Raw genomic sequence first — 18,414 nt, 5'->3', positions numbered from 1 at the left:
AGATTGGTAATATCTGAATATCTATTAGGTTCTTCAGTCTGCCAAAACTAATTCTGAGTAACACATTTATAAACTACCTGAAAAAGAAAACATATGGTAACAGTATTGTATTTGGAAGCAAAGAAAAATCTGAATGAAAATAGAATACAGCAATTGGCAGTTAGCAGGTAGGGACCCTCTTCGGAGGCAGCCGTACCAAGGGAGTGGCGTCCCTGCCCATGTTAGTCCCAGAGCACACTGACCCGGTGTGTAACATCTACTATGGGTCCCAGCTCAGGATTACGAGTGAAGACCTCAACAGCATCTACGGCAGAGAAGGTGGACTTTGGTACGGTGGAGATGGCGGAAGGGGCAAACCCGGAGCATCTGTACTTCATAGGAGCGGCTACGGAAGGACTCTGTCTCCATGTTAGGGGTGGCCTAATTTTGAACCTGGCAGTAAGTAAAAAATGCCTGTGGTTGTGGCAAGCCCATCGTAACAATAGCCTATATGGATAAAGCAGATAGGGTGCCTCGTAAAAGGTTAGGGTGTCTCCTGCTAAAAGCAACGCGCAGCTCTTTGGGTGTTGAGAAAACTCTGAGAAGTGGCAACCAGCACCAAACTACATCAAGATTGCAACAGCAAATGTTCTGACACTGATGGGAAAGACAAAAGAACTGGTTGACTTCATGAAAGAAAAAGATATAGCCATACTTGGACTGTGCGGGACCAAGAAGAGGGGTACGGGAGAGATTCCTTTGAACGAAGGGTACAGGCTGTATTACAGTGGAGGACCTGAGGCCTGAGGTCTTCTGAACTGAACAGATGAAAGTCACATGGCGCTAGGTCAAGACTGTAGGGTGGATGTTGCCAGACATCCCACTTGAAACGCTGCAGCAGTTCTCTTGTTAGGCAGGTCATGTGAGGTGTTTCCTTATCGTGCAACAAAATCACAACGGTGCTCAATTTTCCCCGGCGCTTCTCTTTAATCGCTTTACGCAACCGGTGCAACGTTTGACAATATGACGCCGCATTGATCGTCGTTCCTTTCGGCATGAATTCTACGTGCAGCAAACCCTCTATGTCAAAGAACACTGTCGCCATAACCTTACCAGCTGAAGGTTGAATCTTGGCCTTCTTTCATTGTGGTGATGAGGGGTGCACCCATTCCATTGATGTTCGCTTCATTTCTGGGGGGGGACCCACATTTCGTGGCCTGTGGCGATTCGCCGCAGAAACTCGTTGCCGCCTGCAGCATAGCGTTGCAAAAAAGCCAGGGAGGATTGGAAACGTCCCTTGTGCTCATCGATGAGGAGATGTGGGACCCATCTTTGACACAGCTTACGACATGCAAGGTCCTCGTGAACAATGGCGAACACACTGCCATACAACATGTTCAGCTGCGTCGCGATTTCTCTCAGTTTAATGCGCCGGTTCTGTCTAATGATCGCATTCACACTGTTGACCTTTGCACGGGTCCTGGACATTGCAGACCTGCCTTCGCGATGGTTGTCCGTGATATCCGTACGTCTGGCTTCGAATTGCTGACACCACTTTACGATACCTTGCCGGAAAATGGCCCGCTCCCCATACACAGCACTAATTTCACGATGAATGTCCGTGTAATTCTTCCTTTTGGCCCATAGAAATCGGATTGTCGCACGCATCTCATATTTGGAGTGAACGTCCAGTTGACGCACCATTGCATTTGGCCGCTATTCACACAATACTAGACGAGACACCACAGCGACCTGCCTAACAGACGTGTGGGCAGTGTCTGTCCCTTTCTCCGCTGTGCCCACGTTTGCGACACACAGCGCGCTGCTGTGGCGCGTTAGTGCAGCTAACCTTTTGATCCACCTATGTATTAGCATTTCCAAGACTAAAGTGATGACAGCAGGAAAGAAATGTAAGAGAACTGAATGTCAGATTGGGAATACAAAGCTGGGACAGGTACATCATAGTTCAAATTAAGGTACAACAAAGCTAATGCAGTGGCAGGGCAGTACTCTTGAGGAGAAACGTCTAAGTTAGGAATGAACTCTATGGATGCGCGGTACGCACATGGATTCGGTCATAGGGTTATGTGAGGTGAATGGAGGAATATCGGACATGGAGGATAACAGAGGAAGAGGGAGACTAAGAACAATGGCTACTCAGCTTCTAATGATATAAAGATAAGAGTTATGGAGTAAATTTACAGAGGTTTGCAGACTGAATACTAAAAGGTGAAGCAATCTATAATGAAGATGTATGCATTAAAGTTAAATTAAAGCTGCAAATGAGAACAGGACTTCCAGCCACATAGTGACCAATAAGAGAAGTACCTTCTACATATGCTAGCAATGACCAATAAGACAAGGACTTTCTGCATTCACTGTGCCCATTAAGAGAAGAACGTTCAGCCATTGAAGCAACATCCAGAAACAGCAGGAGGTTCAAAACATATTTTAAGTTCTGCAATCATATGCTTAAAATTAAGAGAAACCATTAAACGGATCTGGACATTTGGGAAAGAATGTAAACATGGAAAACCTCCAATCAAAAATTTGGAAGAGTTCGTAGAATCTTTAGAAAGACCAAGAGAATTCTGGATCACCACTTACTGCATCTGCAGCTGCAGCTTCGGCAGCCTCAGCTTGCTTTCCCTTCTCTTCCTCCCCCTGATCCAACTCCTTGATAACTTCTTCAAGAAAGTCAGGCCAGTGGTCTCCCTCAAAATATGGCAACTCAGCTGCTGAGCTAAGATTGTCCTCGACAGCCTGTTTCAAGATGTCCTTGTAGTCGAATACTATCCCCTCGATAATGCCCTTATCAAGCATTTTCTTATACCACTCCTGGAGACGCTTGCGTGTGGGGATCTTCTGCTCTGCTGGATGACAGTGAAAGATGAAGTCACCACCTTCAGAGGGTGGACATGCCCATATATGAACCATTGTGTACCTAAAATTAAAGACAAAATATTTGAAAAAAGTTCAGAATTTCCTGGGCTTCCTATGACGTTCAAAATGTTAATCTCCCCAGTAAAATATGTAATAAATAAAATTAACAGTCAATACTTTTATCTGATCAATTTGAACTTTCTTCAACACAACACTGTGATAAGCCCAAAAAAGTCAATGCCAAACAGTTTGTGGTACTGCACAGAATCCCAAACTTCTTGACATTGAATAATTCAGAAGAACAATTTTAATTGAACTTCAGCTTTGGACTGTGAGGTTAAATAATAAAAAACTATTGAGTCTACAATGACTTAGCAAATGTCATGGGGTAGTCACCTAATAGCAAGTGGGGCCTCTTCTGGCTCTGCGAACTGCAGTGAGACGCCGTGGAAGTGAGTCGACAAGTCCCTGGTAGTCCTCTCGACGCAGCTGACACCAAATCGTTTGCAGAGCAGCCGCCAATGCTGGTCTGTTCGTGGGTGTAGGATCCATTGCATGGAGCCTGCGTTCCAGGACATCCCAGATATGCTCGATAGGGTTCATATCGGGGCTCCTGGGTGGCCATGGCAGTCGTTGGACCTCTGCTGCATGTTCCTGGAACCATTCCCGGGCGACGTGGGAGCGATGTGGTGGCGCGTTATCATCTTGAAACAATGCAGAACCGTCTGGGCGCTTGAAGGCCAAAAATGAGTGGAGATGGTCTCCGAGCAGCTCAACATACCGCGTACCATTCAAAGTCTCTTCCAGAACAACTAGGGGGCCCATTCCATACCAGGAAAAGGCACCCCAGACCATAACAGAGACACCAGCGCCCTGGAACACACATTCGAGGCAGGCAGGATCCATCGCTTCACGTGGTCTGCGCCATACACGGTGCCTCCCATCGGCATGGTACAGTTGAAATTGTGATTTGTCCGACCATATCACGTTACGCCATTGTTCCAGTGTCCATCCCTGGTGACTGGCGACAAATGCGCGTCGTTGTGCGCGATGACGTTGGGTTATCAGTGGCACCCGTGTCTGGTGCCGGCACCCATACCCCATAGAACCCATGTTCCTACGGATTGTCCACTGGGAGACTTGTCTAGCACGGCCTGTGTCGAATCGAGCCTGATTTGTTGCACGGTTGCCCGTCTGTCACTATTGACGATCCGTCTCAGATGTCGTCGGTCACGGTCATCGAGGGTGGCTGGACGGCCGGTCGTTCGTCTGTTGTGGACGGTGACACCCGCATTCAACCATTCACGATACACCCTGGTCACGGTTGATCGTGTGAATTGAAATAATAACATTAAGTTATTTATTAGACCACCTAATCAATACAAAATCGTTTTGGATGATTTACATAAATTACATAAATTTGTTAGCTAATAATGGGACATGTTTCGCCTTCCCTGAAGGCATCATCAGCCATAGTCTTAACCTTAAATTAAAAATAAGCGTCTAAATAACATGTAGTAATGAAATGAATTTTAAAAATCTTGAAGAGATTTGAAGTAAAATAACATTAAAAATAACAATGATGGTTTGAAAATACAATGTGATGAGATACAATAGTGGAAGTATTAACAAAATTAACATTAGAAGGCTGCTAAAATAAGTACAATGGATAAAACAACAGATTGTTATACAACAAGTAGTAAGATTGCATAAAAGTAAAGTTGATAGTCATGGCGGTTATAATTAGACGATGGCGAAAAATCTTATATAATCAAAGTAAAGAGGAGAGAATAAAAGTCGAAGTTAGTCGAGAGATCCAAAGTTCATCATGATCTTGAAGATAAAAGACAAAGTCAGATGCATATGGTGAAGTTGTAGAACACGTTGAGGATATGAAGTTGGTGAATAGAAGTTGAAGAACAGTTTCAAATAGGATCACTATGGACCATCTCAAAATTTGAAGTGATGTTCAAATGTTGTAAATTGTGAGTTTGTAGATATTCTAGTTGAAAAAGCATATAAAAGTGGAATCTGTAAATGGAAGCAAGAAACGTAGAGTTAATTGTGTGAAAAGATATTGGAAAATATTGAAGTAGAATCGTATGCACTTACCATTTGACGGTGACAAAGATAGCTTGTAATATTATGAGTTAGAAGAATTTGCAACCGTAGACTTCTTGCTACGTGTGTTATAACTGAAGTTTTGTGCTGGAGGGGGATCTGTTTGCGTTGACGTAACTATTGGAGGGGGGCTGCTATTGGTGGGAGGGAAAGAAGAGAGTGTATTACTGCGCGTGTTGTAACGGTGTGAGGCTATTGGAGGGAGCGATGTTCCGGTGGGTGTGGCTATGGGTTTATTGGTTGTATTTGAATTAGAGGTACTAGCGGCGGGGGGAAGGGAGGGGGGTATATTAGCTGTAGGGGAGGTGGGAACTCTAAATGATGTGAGGTTGAAGATTTTTAAGAATTTGTTGGTGAGGGAAGTTGATTCTCGTAATAAAATAAGAATCTGTTCATACAAGGGGCTTTTTTTATCAATAGTGTCGTTTAGATTTTTATCTTTATTAAAATGTTGGTCGAGGAAAATAAATAAGTTTTCATATTCTGTCATGAGTTTGCTTTTATCGACTCTTTTTAGGATATGGAGGTCTTGTTCTATTGTGGTGAATTTATGCCCGGTGTCCCTCATATGGTTGGCCATTGCGGAGAATTTGTTGTGTCTTTGGGCATTGTAATGCTCAGCATATCTGGTAGAGAAGCTGCGGCCAGTTTGGCCAACATAAGAAAAATTACATGTAGAGCATTTCAGTCTGTATATTCCTGATCCAGAGTAACTATTGTCTGTGATGTTGATAGAGTTGTGATTGAAGAATAAATTACGATTAGTGTTTTTTGTTGTGTAGGCTATTTTTATTTCGTGCTTCATTAATGAATTGGTTATCGGGTAAATGCTATGGTTAGTGAACGTGAATTTAGCGTATTTTGGTTTGACGGGTTTTAATGGGGTTAAATTGGTAGCTAGTTTCAGTTTAGTTTTATTGATGATTTTATCAATCATACTCGTGTTAAATCCATTGAATTTAGCTATTTCCTTGATGAATAGTAATTCTTTCTTTAAATTAGTAGAGGACATAGGGATCTTTAATGCTCTATATATTAAACTGTGATAAGTGGCTTTTTTATGTGAGTTGGGATGTAAAGAATCATTTTTTATGGTTGTTGGAGAAAAGGTGGGTTTTCTGTATATTTGGAAGTCGAATTTGTTCAATGCTCGTGTGATTTTGATATCTAAGAAGTTCAAAGAGTTATTGAACTCATCTTCTTTAGTGAATTTAATATTATTATCTAAGTTGTTGAGGAATGATAGTATGTTATTGCTGTTGTTGATTTGTTTATCAATGATAGCTATGGTATCATCAACATAGCGATGCCAAAGACAGAGTCCGTTGATGTTGTTAATAATCTTACTATGTTCGAGATTATCTAAGTATATATCGGCTAGTATTCCAGACAATGGGTCTCCCATCGCTAGACCTTCTTGTTTGTAAATTTTCTTATTGAAGGTAAAATAGTTGTTGTCTAAAACGAAATTAAGTAATTTTAACCATTCATCAATTTCGATTTTACTCAATGTGCTATGTTTCAACAGATTGTTTTTTATGATGTTAATAGTATTGCTGATAGGGATATTAGTATACATGTTGGTGATGTCAAAAGAACATAAAACGTGGTTTGGTTGTAGACTGAAATTATTTAGGGAATTACAAAGTTCGATCGAGTTCTTTATGGGGTTGGAGTTGTGAAATTTGAAGTGTTTTTTTAGGAATTTGTGTAGGAATTGAGAGGTTTTATAGGTAGGACTATTGATACTATTAACTATAGGCCGAATGGGGACATCATTTTTATGAATTTTGGGCAGTGATCTGACTGTAGGTAATTTTGGGTTCATTACAGTTAATTTCTGATAATCTTGATCATTTAAAATGAAGTTAGAATTTTTAAGAAGGTTCTTTAAGTTACGCTGTATTTTGTTTGTTGGATCTTTGTTAATTAAGGTATAGGTATTGTCTGAAAAAAAGGTTTCAGTTTTATTGATGTAATCTTGTTTGTTCATTATTACTATGGTGTTGCCCTTATCTGCTTTTGTAATTACTACGTTGTTGTTATGGATTTTGGATTTCAGGTTTAGAATTTGTTTCGAGACATTGTAGTTATTATTAGATGTTATCTCATTAATCAAAGTTGGGAGTTTCTTTTTTACTTCATATCGTACGTCATTCTGTTTATCAATTGGGATTTGTTTATCGATATTAGTTTCGGTTTCAGCGATGGTAGTGATGATGTCTTCTGCCTTTTTGTGATTGGGCCAATTATGTTTGATGCCTTTATCTAATAGATTTAATTCTTGGTTAGAGAAGGTTGCATTAGATAGGTTGATTGTAGTGGGAATGTTAGTCAAATGGGAAGGGGACACTTTGTTGTTTGTATTTTGGTCAGGAGTTTTACATTTGTTTTCTTGAAGACAAAGTAATTTATGGTTTAGGGTTTTCTGTTTCTTGTCTAATACGTAAGATAGTTTGATGTCAGTGTACCTTAAAAATGAGCTCCATTCAAGTGGGGGTAATTTCTGAGAGATGGTCAAATGAGTCCTATATAATTGTAAATTTAGTAAAGATTTCTTCTTGTATAATAGTTTAATTTCATTTTTCAACCATATGTTGTTTACTTTCTTTTGAGTGGCATTAGCTTTTGAATAGGGATGACTTTTTCTTTGTAAAGATTTGAGAAATTTAGGTACCAACTCTAATTTCAAGCAATCTTTAAGAAACTTGATATCTCTAGAAATCTTGCCTATTTTAATTTTTAGGTTCAAGTACTTGTTAGGTTTTACTATTGCCTGGTTGGCATTGACATTACATGTAATAAATATCATTTTTGGTCCGTATTGATGATATTAGATTGAAATAATAACATTAAGTTATTTATTAGACCACCTAATCAATACAAAATCGTTTTGGATGATTTACATAAATTACATAAATTTGTTAGCTAATAATGGGACATGTTTCGCCTTCCCTGAAGGCATCATCAGCCATAGTCTTAACCTTAAATTAAAAATAAGCGTCTAAATAACATGTAGTAATGAAATGAATTTTAAAAATCTTGAAGAGATTTGAAGTAAAATAACATTAAAAATAACAATGATGGTTTGAAAATACAATGTGATGAGATACAATAGTGGAAGTATTAACAAAATTAACATTAGAAGGCTGTTAAAATAAGTACAATGGATAAAACAACAGATTGTTATACAACAAGTAGTAAGATTGCATAAAAGTAAAGTTGATAGTCATGGCGGTTATAATTAGACGATGGCGAAAAATCTTATATAATCAAAGTAAAGAGGAGAGAATAAAAGTCGAAGTTAGTCGAGAGATCCAAAGTTCATCATGATCTTGAAGATAAAAGACAAAGTCAGATGCATATGGTGAAGTTGTAGAACACGTTGAGGATATGAAGTTGGTGAATAGAAGTTGAAGAACAGTTTCAAATAGGATCACTATGGACCATCTCAAAATTTGAAGTGATGTTCAAATGTTGTAAATTGTGAGTTTGTAGATATTCTAGTTGAAAAAGCATATAAAAGTGGAATCTGTAAATGGAAGCAAGAAACGTAGAGTTAATTGTGTGAAAAGATATTGGAAAATATTGAAGTAGAATCGTATGCACTTACCATTTGACGGTGACAAAGATAGCTTGTAATATTATGAGTTAGAAGAATTTGCAACCGTAGACTTCTTGCTACGTGTGTTATAACTGAAGTTTTGTGCTGGAGGGGGATCTGTTTGCGTTGACGTAACTATTGGAGGGGGGCTGCTATTGGTGGGAGGGAAAGAAGAGAGTGTATTACTGCGCGTGTTGTAACGGTGTGAGGCTATTGGAGGGAGCGATGTTCCGGTGGGTGTGGCTATGGGTTTATTGGTTGTATTTGAATTAGAGGTACTAGCGGCGGGGGGAAGGGAGGGGGGTATATTAGCTGTAGGGGAGGTGGGAACTCTAAATGATGTGAGGTTGAAGATTTTTAAGAATTTGTTGGTGAGGGAAGTTCTCCGCAATGGCCAACCATATGAGGGACACCGGGCATAAATTCACCACAATAGAACAAGACCTCCATATCCTAAAAAGAGTCGATAAAAGCAAACTCATGACAGAATATGAAAACTTATTTATTTTCCTCGACCAACATTTTAATAAAGATAAAAATCTAAACGACACTATTGATAAAAAAAGCCCCTTGTATGAACAGATTCTTATTTTATTACGAGAATCAACTTCCCTCACCAACAAATTCTTAAAAATCTTCAACCTCACATCAATTAGAGTTCCCACCTCCCCTACAGCTAATATACCCCCCTCCCTTCCCCCCGCCGCTAGTACCTCTAATTCAAATACAACCAATAAACCCATAGCCACACCCACCGGAACATCGCTCCCTCCAATAGCCTCACACCGTTACAACACGCGCAGTAATACACTCTCTTCTTTCCCTCCCACCAATAGCAGCCCCCCTCCAATAGTTACGTCAACGCAAACAGATCCCCCTCCAGCACAAAACTTCAGTTATAACACACGTAGCAAGAAGTCTACGGTTGCAAATTCTTCTAACTCATAATATTACAAGCTATCTTTGTCACCGTCAAATGGTAAGTGCATACGATTCTACTTCAATATTTTCCAATATCTTTTCACACAATTAACTCTACGTTTCTTGCTTCCATTTACAGATTCCACTTTTATATGCTTTTTCAACTAGAATATCTACAAACTCACAATTTACAACATTTGAACATCACTTCAAATTTTGAGATGGTCCATAGTGATCCTATTTGAAACTGTTCTTCAACTTCTATTCACCAACTTCATATCCTCAACGTGTTCTACAACTTCACCATATGCATCTGACTTTGTCTTTTATCTTCAAGATCATGATGAACTTTGGATCTCTCGACTAACTTCGACTTTTATTCTCTCCTCTTTACTTTGATTATATAAGATTTTTCGCCATCGTCTAATTATAACCGCCATGACTATCAACTTTACTTTTATGCAATCTTACTACTTGTTGTATAACAATCTGTTGTTTTATCCATTGTACTTATTTTAGCAGCCTTCTAATGTTAATTTTGTTAATACTTCCACTATTGTATCTCATCACATTGTATTTTCAAACCATCATTGTTATTTTTAATGTTATTTTACTTCAAATCTCTTCAAGATTTTTAAAATTCATTTCATTACTACATGTTATTTAGACGCTTATTTTTAATTTAAGGTTAAGACTATGGCTGATGATGCCTTCAGGGAAGGCGAAACATGTCCCATTATTAGCTAACAAATTTATGTAATTTATGTAAATCATCCAAAACGATTTTGTATTGATTAGGTGGTCTAATAAATAACTTAATGTTATTATTTCAATCTAATATCATCAATACAGACCAAAAATGATATTTATTACATGTAATGATCGTGTGAAGCCGAATTCCCGCAACACTTCCGAAATTGCACTTCCCATCCATCGGGCACCGACCGCCATACCCCATGTGAACGGTGTCAGCTCACGACGACGTTCCATGTTACACCTGTCACATGCACAGCCACTGCTCACAAGGTCTCCTATACAACTGCCGCTGGCACAGGGGGCGTGTGGTGCGCAGACAACACACCTGCCATCAGTGCTCCGCTATCTCATGACATTTGCTCAGTCAGTGTAGGATGTTGAAGAGACATACAAACCATGAATCAGTCCTCCAACACTATTTTAAATTAGTATTTTTTAAAAGTCTTTTGGTAATTTTAATTTGGAACATTTTATTAGTGTCAAATAAAATGCTTTGAGTAGTATCAGTGTAAGTGACAGAGTTTAAGTATCTTTCTTTACCTTGGGTCTACAATAGCTAAAAATGGTCAGCTTATTTTAAGTTGTGTTACTGTCAACGATTATTACAATGTTACACATAGCATGGGCTGACTGATTAACTGTTAACTTTATTAAAAATTGGCCAATACAATACAATATGACCATTTTCTTCCTTTATTATATCAAATCTAATATTATCTGAAGGTGGATTAAGAAACAAAATGAGGGTAATCCTTATGACTTGAACTAGAAGCTATTCAAAACATGGGCATAACAACCACTCAGCAGAAAATTGTAAAGATAAATTCTAAAGTACCAATAAAATGAACATTAAGTTATTTTACTCACCCTAACTGTTTAACATAGTCCAGGTACCCCAACAGAATCTCATGATACACAGCCGTACGGAATTGGCGAGGCCTGAAGAAATGAACTGAGTCCAGGTACGCAATGTATACTCGCCTCGTGTTGGGGCAAGGGCATTCCGAGCCATACTCCTGCACGTGCATACTAAAAAAGCATACATCCGTACCATCAACCTCTTCGAATGCCAACAGGGCTTTCGCTGTATAAGGGAACTGCTCTGGTAAATCTCCAGCTTCCACAAACCTGAAACAAGAAACTGGCAAATTAACTCTGCTTGAAGTCTAGCCCTTAATATACTGCACAATACATCAATAGTCTTGTATACAATAAAAAAAATGAAGAACTTCTAGCTATCCTCCCAGAAATATTACCAGAAATTTAGTTTCTATTCTAATCTTTGTACAAGAACTTTTGGGACACATCATTCTTTATTTTATACCCATCATAATTTCTGTAAACGGCTCTGTATATTGTTGTCTTTAGGATCAAAACCTTTATTTGTAGGCCATTAAAACTATGGGAAGTAAAATAAATACTGTATATATGCAAATATTCTGCACATATATTTTCCAGAATTTAGTGAAGAAAAACTTGGCTGCTGCATTATTAGAAATAAGGTTGGTACTGCTTCACCTCAAACAATGAATCCTGTTGTACTACAGCGCTATCTGGCCTTGGTCTGTGCGGCATCAGTAGCATGTTAGAAGTGAAGTATGAGCAACGAATTAAGTATGACTAAGTTCTCATAATTGCTTGTTCACAGATTAACACTAGAACTGCCGGAGCGGTCAAAATTGACCACTACACATTTTCCAAACTCAATTTTGACTACAGTTTTTATTGTAGGATATTGAGCTGCAGTGACTTTTTCTGATTAGTGGTCAGGAAAATGCATATTAAATATAATTAATTTTGCATCAATGGATAGTGCGTTAGTAACAGGTAACCTACTATTGCCAGAGCGGTCACTTTGACCGCTGTATTAATTATCATAATAAAATGTAGGCTATTAGGCCTACAGTAAAACTGTCTCATAAACCATCAGTTGCTGAGTCTACGGCATGACATTCCTGAAAATATGTCTGATGTAGAATGTAGTCCAGATATAAAGGACCTACCAGTCAAGTGATAACTCGGAAAGCAGTGATTCAGATCACGCTGAAAACCGGATTGTTCAGGTTGAAGGTAAGTTGATATTAGTATTATTATAACTATCAACATAACAAGTTTGTTGAAATTTCTTTAATTATACCGTATTCAAATTATAATGATGCCCGCATTGGCTGAGTACTGACGAGTTTTCAATTATTCTATGCTATTACAGCCGTAGAAACAGTAACCCGGAAAGCATGGTATCATAGGGGACGCAACAGCAAAGGTAAAAATAGCAGACTGGGAATGTGACACCTGGTTGGATTCTCTCCATGCCCCCTTGAAAGAAAATCCAGGACAAACTCCATATTCAAAGCGGCATGTTTCTGACAACAATCTAACAAGTGTGTGGAGTCTCTTTATTGATGAATAAATATTGAAACTTATAAAGCAATGTACAGAAACATAGGCAAAATGATAATAATGAGTAACCATGCGTATAGAGAACAAAAATATAATAATTTCATAGCGGTCAAAATGACCGCATCAGCGGTACCAGGTATATAAAATATTCCGGCGTTTCTAGTGTTAAAATATGCTTAGGGTTATTGAAGATGCCGAGAACATTGGAAACCATGCAGCATGAAGCAAGTACACACAATTGGCTTTATGTCACATCGACACAGATAGGTCTTATGGCGACGATGGGACAGGAAAGAGTTAAGAGTGGGAACGAAGCGGCTGTGGCCTTAATTAAGGCCCAGCCCCAGCATTTGCCTGGTGTGAAAATGGGAAACCATGGAAAATGATCTTCAGGACTGTCCACAGTGGGGTTTGAACCCACTATCTACCAGATGCAAGCTCACAGCTCTGCTCCCTTAACCGCATGGCCAGTACGAAGAAAGTACGATGTCAGAGAAAGTTTTACTTATGACTAACAAAAATCAAACATGACTTAAAAACACTCAGTAATGGCTGGGCGTTGTGCAAAATACAATCCTATACAACTAATACAAGACAGCACACTCATTACAACAACAGACAGGTGAAACTAGTTGATTATAAATATCAGCAGAAGATAAGCAAACCATGTGACAATTCTGATCAGCGGGGTTGTCTACCTGCGCGAAGATTATGATGAGTTTCTTAGAAACAAATTCATGTTTTTTCTGTATTCAGTTTTGGAGTACATCATTATGTAGAATTAATCTGTTGTAAATAAAACACAAATTAAATCCAATTCTCTCTCTTTTTTTAAAATTCTCTCCTAAAATTAGCATTCACAATGGCATTCAATAGGATTCAATGGTGCAGATTACTTGTGGTATATGGTATGTAATATGCGATTCCTTGGTATTCATTTGGTGCAGTAAGAGAGATGAAAATTCAGTGTTCTGTGACAAAAAATTATATCACCTATCGGTGATTCCCAATACGGTGGGGTAATATTGTTTAAGTATATTTCGAGGGATGAACAGTATCAGGTGCCGACTACAGGAGATTAAATTAATTAATGAATTAATGTTATTGGTTTTACATCCTACTAACTACTTTTACAGCTTTTGGAGACACCAAGGTGCCGAAATTTTGTTCCGCGGGAGTTCTTTTACATGCCGGTAAATTTACCAACACGTGGGTGACATATTTGACCCTCTTCAAATATCAATGGACTGAGCCAGGATTGAACCTACCAACTTGGGCTCAGAAAGCCGTGCCTTAACAGTCTGAGCCAATCAGTCTGGCAACTACAGAAGAAAGGTAAGGGAAAGGTAAACTGGAGGGGAGCTTGAAACTGTGGAAACCTTCAAGTACTTGGGAAGCAAACTGACATGATGCAGGAATGGACATGGAGATCGGCGCTGTAGAAGGATACAACAGGGAAATGCATTTTACCAGAATATAAGGAACTTAAACTGGAAGCAGGAAGTAGCAATGAAGCATAAAGAGGTGACGTATAATATGTATTAACACCCCATATTGACAAATTCACCAGAGTCCTATACACTGATAAGACAGACAAGTGAGATGTACAGCATTTACTCCCATATCAGACTCCTTTTTTCCCCACTTTTACAGCAAAAAAAAGTAAAGGAGGGTCCAATATGCGATAACCTCAAATTTTGTGCAGTGAACATATGACTTCTAGATTATAAAGAACTATAAATTGTACATGTAAAAGTTTCACACTATTCTTTAACAAACTTATGAATGTATTTGAGTTATACTGGCTATTTTTGATGGAAGGCAGTATTTCTAAATGTAAAAAGACAATAAATGGCGAACACGACTTTTAGGTCTAGGCATATACATAAAATAGAGTCAGTTTTAATTACTCCTACATCACATCATTCATTAAGTCTTATTAATTCCTCTGATGAGGTTGACGCCAGGAAGGGCGGTCATAAGAACTCACTACGAAGATTCGTCTCTCTTCATACTCGATCTCGCAGAGAAAAGGGATAAAGGTATCATATCATAGATATTATGCAATACTGATACAAAATAATGTAATAGCCAGTCATTTGTCTCTGTGAATTGAGCAGTAGGCCTATCACGCAGTAAACCTGATCACTGCTTTCATCTGAATGATTTCCTTTCACCGCCAACTTCCCTGCTACCGGTGTGTCGTCATTCCAAGCGACATCATTTTCACTACCATCTCATCAGCCATAGAAGCAGCAGCAGCAGCAGCCCTGCAATCGAGAGCATTTGAACCTTTTAAAAATAGTTTCATTCCTAACTATCAAGTCCAAACAGTGTGAATATATTCACAGTTGGTGTATGTGTCGCAGAAGCCACTCCTTTCGAATAAAGCCATGTAAAAAGCGTGCCAAACCACCAGCTGATAACTAGCGTATGTTACAAGTTGTACTTCCGAATGTAATACATAGTGACTGGAAGCATTCTTTTGATAACATGGCTGTTGAAAGCCAGACCCTTATTTTTAAGTATATTTCATGCTTGTTCTCTACATTTATCACATCAAGATTTACCAGAATAGCTGTAAATGAGATAAGAGAGACTACATTGTTTAGGTTAGGTATGCTATCACCCGGATAGTGTCGAAAGTTCAACGACGGAAAGAATAAAAATAAATAACAGGAAAGTTTGCTGCATTTATGGATATCTAAAGGTGTTGCAGTAATGCATTTCATCATGTTCAATTTTATACGTTCGTTGTCTCCATTTTTTATTAACGCATACCCTAGTATGTTTTGTTTGGTGTCTCCAAAAATCGTTAATAAAAATAAGCAGAAACATAAGATAATAATTATTTTTATTTATTATTCATAGGGGCCGTATTTTTTTGTAATAGCGATATGCACAAAGTTTTTCACCCCTTTCTTGCCTATATATGACCTTGTAGGTACCGTACCGTTTCGTATTTTAGCAAAATGAACTCGCGAAATATTGCGAAATCAGATTTATTACACAAATTATCACAAAATATACCCCACTTGGTACGAAAAATGTGAAACTTTATTGGAAAAGACCTCCAACAAACGTTGTCTGTAAATTACCAGTTGTGAAGGATAACAGCTTTATAGAAGAAGAAGAAAAGTTTTAAGAAACACACCATAATCTTTACATACTGTTGGTTAGGCAACCTGCTGACTAGACTATGCTGAACTACCCATCAGATTTTGTTCAAACCACTTCCTAAACCCTCCCAGGGGTAATAGGAACAAAGTGTGAAATTTTCAGTGAAATCAGTCCAGTAGTTTTTGAGTCCATTCGAGACATACAAATAAACATTCAATATTTTATATATATATATAGAATACAGTGGTGTAAGCTGGTTAACTAATGTACTATATTGTGAAAGTGCAACAAAGAACATCAGCCAATCAGCTCTTTTTCAGGCATATACACTATACATGGTTTTGTTTCCAGCAATGCTGAAGTTACGGCTAAACAGACTATGCTAAGAAAGTTTACGTTATACATCACTAACTTTCTGAATGAAGTAATTTACTCCTTGAGTACACCACATAGTCCACTGCTATACATCAACTGGGCTCTACTAATGACAATATACTTCCTTTTATGATAGGTGAAACAGTACTAGAACTGACCTGCTGCGCATTCCAGGCTTGACTTCGACGGTCTTCTCAGAACTGGACACTACTCGGATAGCCACCTCTCCAGCCCCCGCTTCCTTCCTCTTCAGGAAGTTGTTCACCCTTCTCTCAATATATGTACCGAGCTTCGTGACAGGCAACCTTTTGGCACTGAATTTATTCTCCTTCCGTTTCATTCCCTTCTTCTTTAAACAGTTGTCACAAGTAAATCTGGAATCAATAATACAAAACAAAATATGATCATTTCCAAAAAAACTGTGTTTTTCCCAATCTATATAAACAGAGCCATGTATTTGATTTCCCCTCCCCCTTATACTATTTACTATGTCTATTTTAATGGTTTTCAACTTATTTTATGCACTACTCTGTTTTTTCGCCCTTTGAGTTGTCCCCTTGGGAAAATTATAATAAAGTATTCCTAAATTATGGTCCCAGGGTAAAGGAGCTTTTTTCGCCCTAGGAACGGCCCGTCCTGTACTTGCCTCCCTTTGCTTTCCCTCCCTTGCCCCTGCGGATGCGCGGTGCTCTTCTCACGCAGCCTGTGTGTGTCGCTTTGCGTCACGTGGTCTTGCGTCATCGGTACTCTTGGCGAGGCCGTGCTGCCTTGCTGGGAGTAGGCATTCTTGTTCTTGCCTTGCTCTCTCACTTGAGCACTTCACGGACCCGTCTTCGAACCCAGGACCGCTAGGGGTATGGGAGGTAAGCATCTAAGACTTGCTTAAAACTTACGGATGATGGGAGGACATTCCTTCGATTGTAAGCCACTGGATGGACGCTGAATGTTGTTTCAAGGCATTATAAATGCCGAGTTGCTTGGAAACTGTAAATTTATGTGTGAACCCCTTGGGTCTGTTTACTGCAGCTTTACTGCAGCTTAAGTTATTGGGAGTTTGTGCCCTTGGTAGTTGTAAATATATATATATATGTGTGTGTTGAATGATGTATTCAACTTCCCTAGGAGTCTTAGGCGCTTAGAAGCGTCTTTTAATGAAAGTATACGGTACCATGGTATGTTATGTTAGGGGAATTTGCGCTCCTCCTTGAGTCACTTGAAGTGGCTTATTATCAATAAGCCTTATCTAGAATTATCTATTACATTGTAGTCCTCTGGTGATAAACTGTGAACAGGGCTGGATCCCTGTGAATTAGTATAGGGCACGTGTCAACGAAACCTTAGTGATGTTGGTATTTAAATATTTAAATCTTTCTTACTCTTTTCGGTGTTTATTTATTTTGTTCAATAAACTTTGTTAAGCTGATTTCCTACGGGTATCAGTGTTCTTGCTCTCTGGGTGGTTTCCTATACTCGCAAAGTCCAGATCCTATGGGGGCCACACCTTCTGTTGGTTTGCCAGTGATAATTTACGGTACATAAACATAAGAAGGAAAACAGTAAACCTTTCTCTGTTGCAGGATATTTTCCAACACACACAGTTCTAATTAAGATTTACCATTATAAAAAGTTAAAAAAGAATATTTCAACAGCACGTATGTGTACAAAAGGAGCACAGTCGTTCTAATGCCATTTTGTTTTGAATATTGTATTTAGTGGAAATACAACACTTCTAACTGCAGGACAAACAGAAACCTTCATGGAATGAAGGTGAAGACTACTATGCCTCACCAACCTATACCGTTGGGCGCTGAAGAGAACAGTTACTCAATGCAGGCTGGATAGGAAAAATGAAAGTGAAGTGTCTAGAACAAGCAGAGTGTCATTAGCCGGGAAGGCTCTGATACACGTCCACTGTTGCACCCGTTATGGTGGCCACAGGCAGACAAAGAGCGAATGGAGTACGACTGATTAATGTTAGCCATTCTTAGTGTTGTAATGCATTCTTCAGGAATAAAACTTTACAATTCACACAAAACTAATGGTGTACCAGGCTGTAGTCATCTCCACACTTCTCTATGGCTGTGAAATGTGAACCTTATACGGCCATGACATCTCCTCTCCAGCACCCGCTTCCTTCTTCTTCAGGAAATTGTTCACCCTTCTCTCAATATATGTACCGAGTTTCGTGACTTTCATGGAACAAAAGTGAAGACAACTATGCCTCACCAACCTACACTGTTGGGCTCCGAAGAGAA

At 38.9% G+C, this 18,414-nt stretch overlaps 1 protein-coding gene across 1 annotated transcript in view; it reads right to left on the bottom strand.

The window, feature by feature from the left end:
• The window catches only part of LOC136884399 (histone acetyltransferase p300-like), a 185,372-nt gene that overhangs the window by 28,904 nt on the left and 138,054 nt on the right, over positions 1 to 18,414 (bottom strand). The window contains 3 exon segments of the mRNA XM_068229923.1: positions 2,580 to 2,923; positions 11,132 to 11,392; positions 16,318 to 16,533. Coding sequence (XP_068086024.1) covers positions 2,580 to 2,923; positions 11,132 to 11,392; positions 16,318 to 16,533 — 821 coding nt within the window.

This window comes from Anabrus simplex, chromosome 12, assembly GCF_040414725.1.
Source record: "Anabrus simplex isolate iqAnaSimp1 chromosome 12, ASM4041472v1, whole genome shotgun sequence".
Lineage (NCBI taxonomy): Eukaryota > Metazoa > Arthropoda > Insecta > Orthoptera > Tettigoniidae > Anabrus > Anabrus simplex.
Note: the sequence above shows the minus strand (reverse complement) of the source record. Positions and strands in the feature narration are given on the sequence as shown.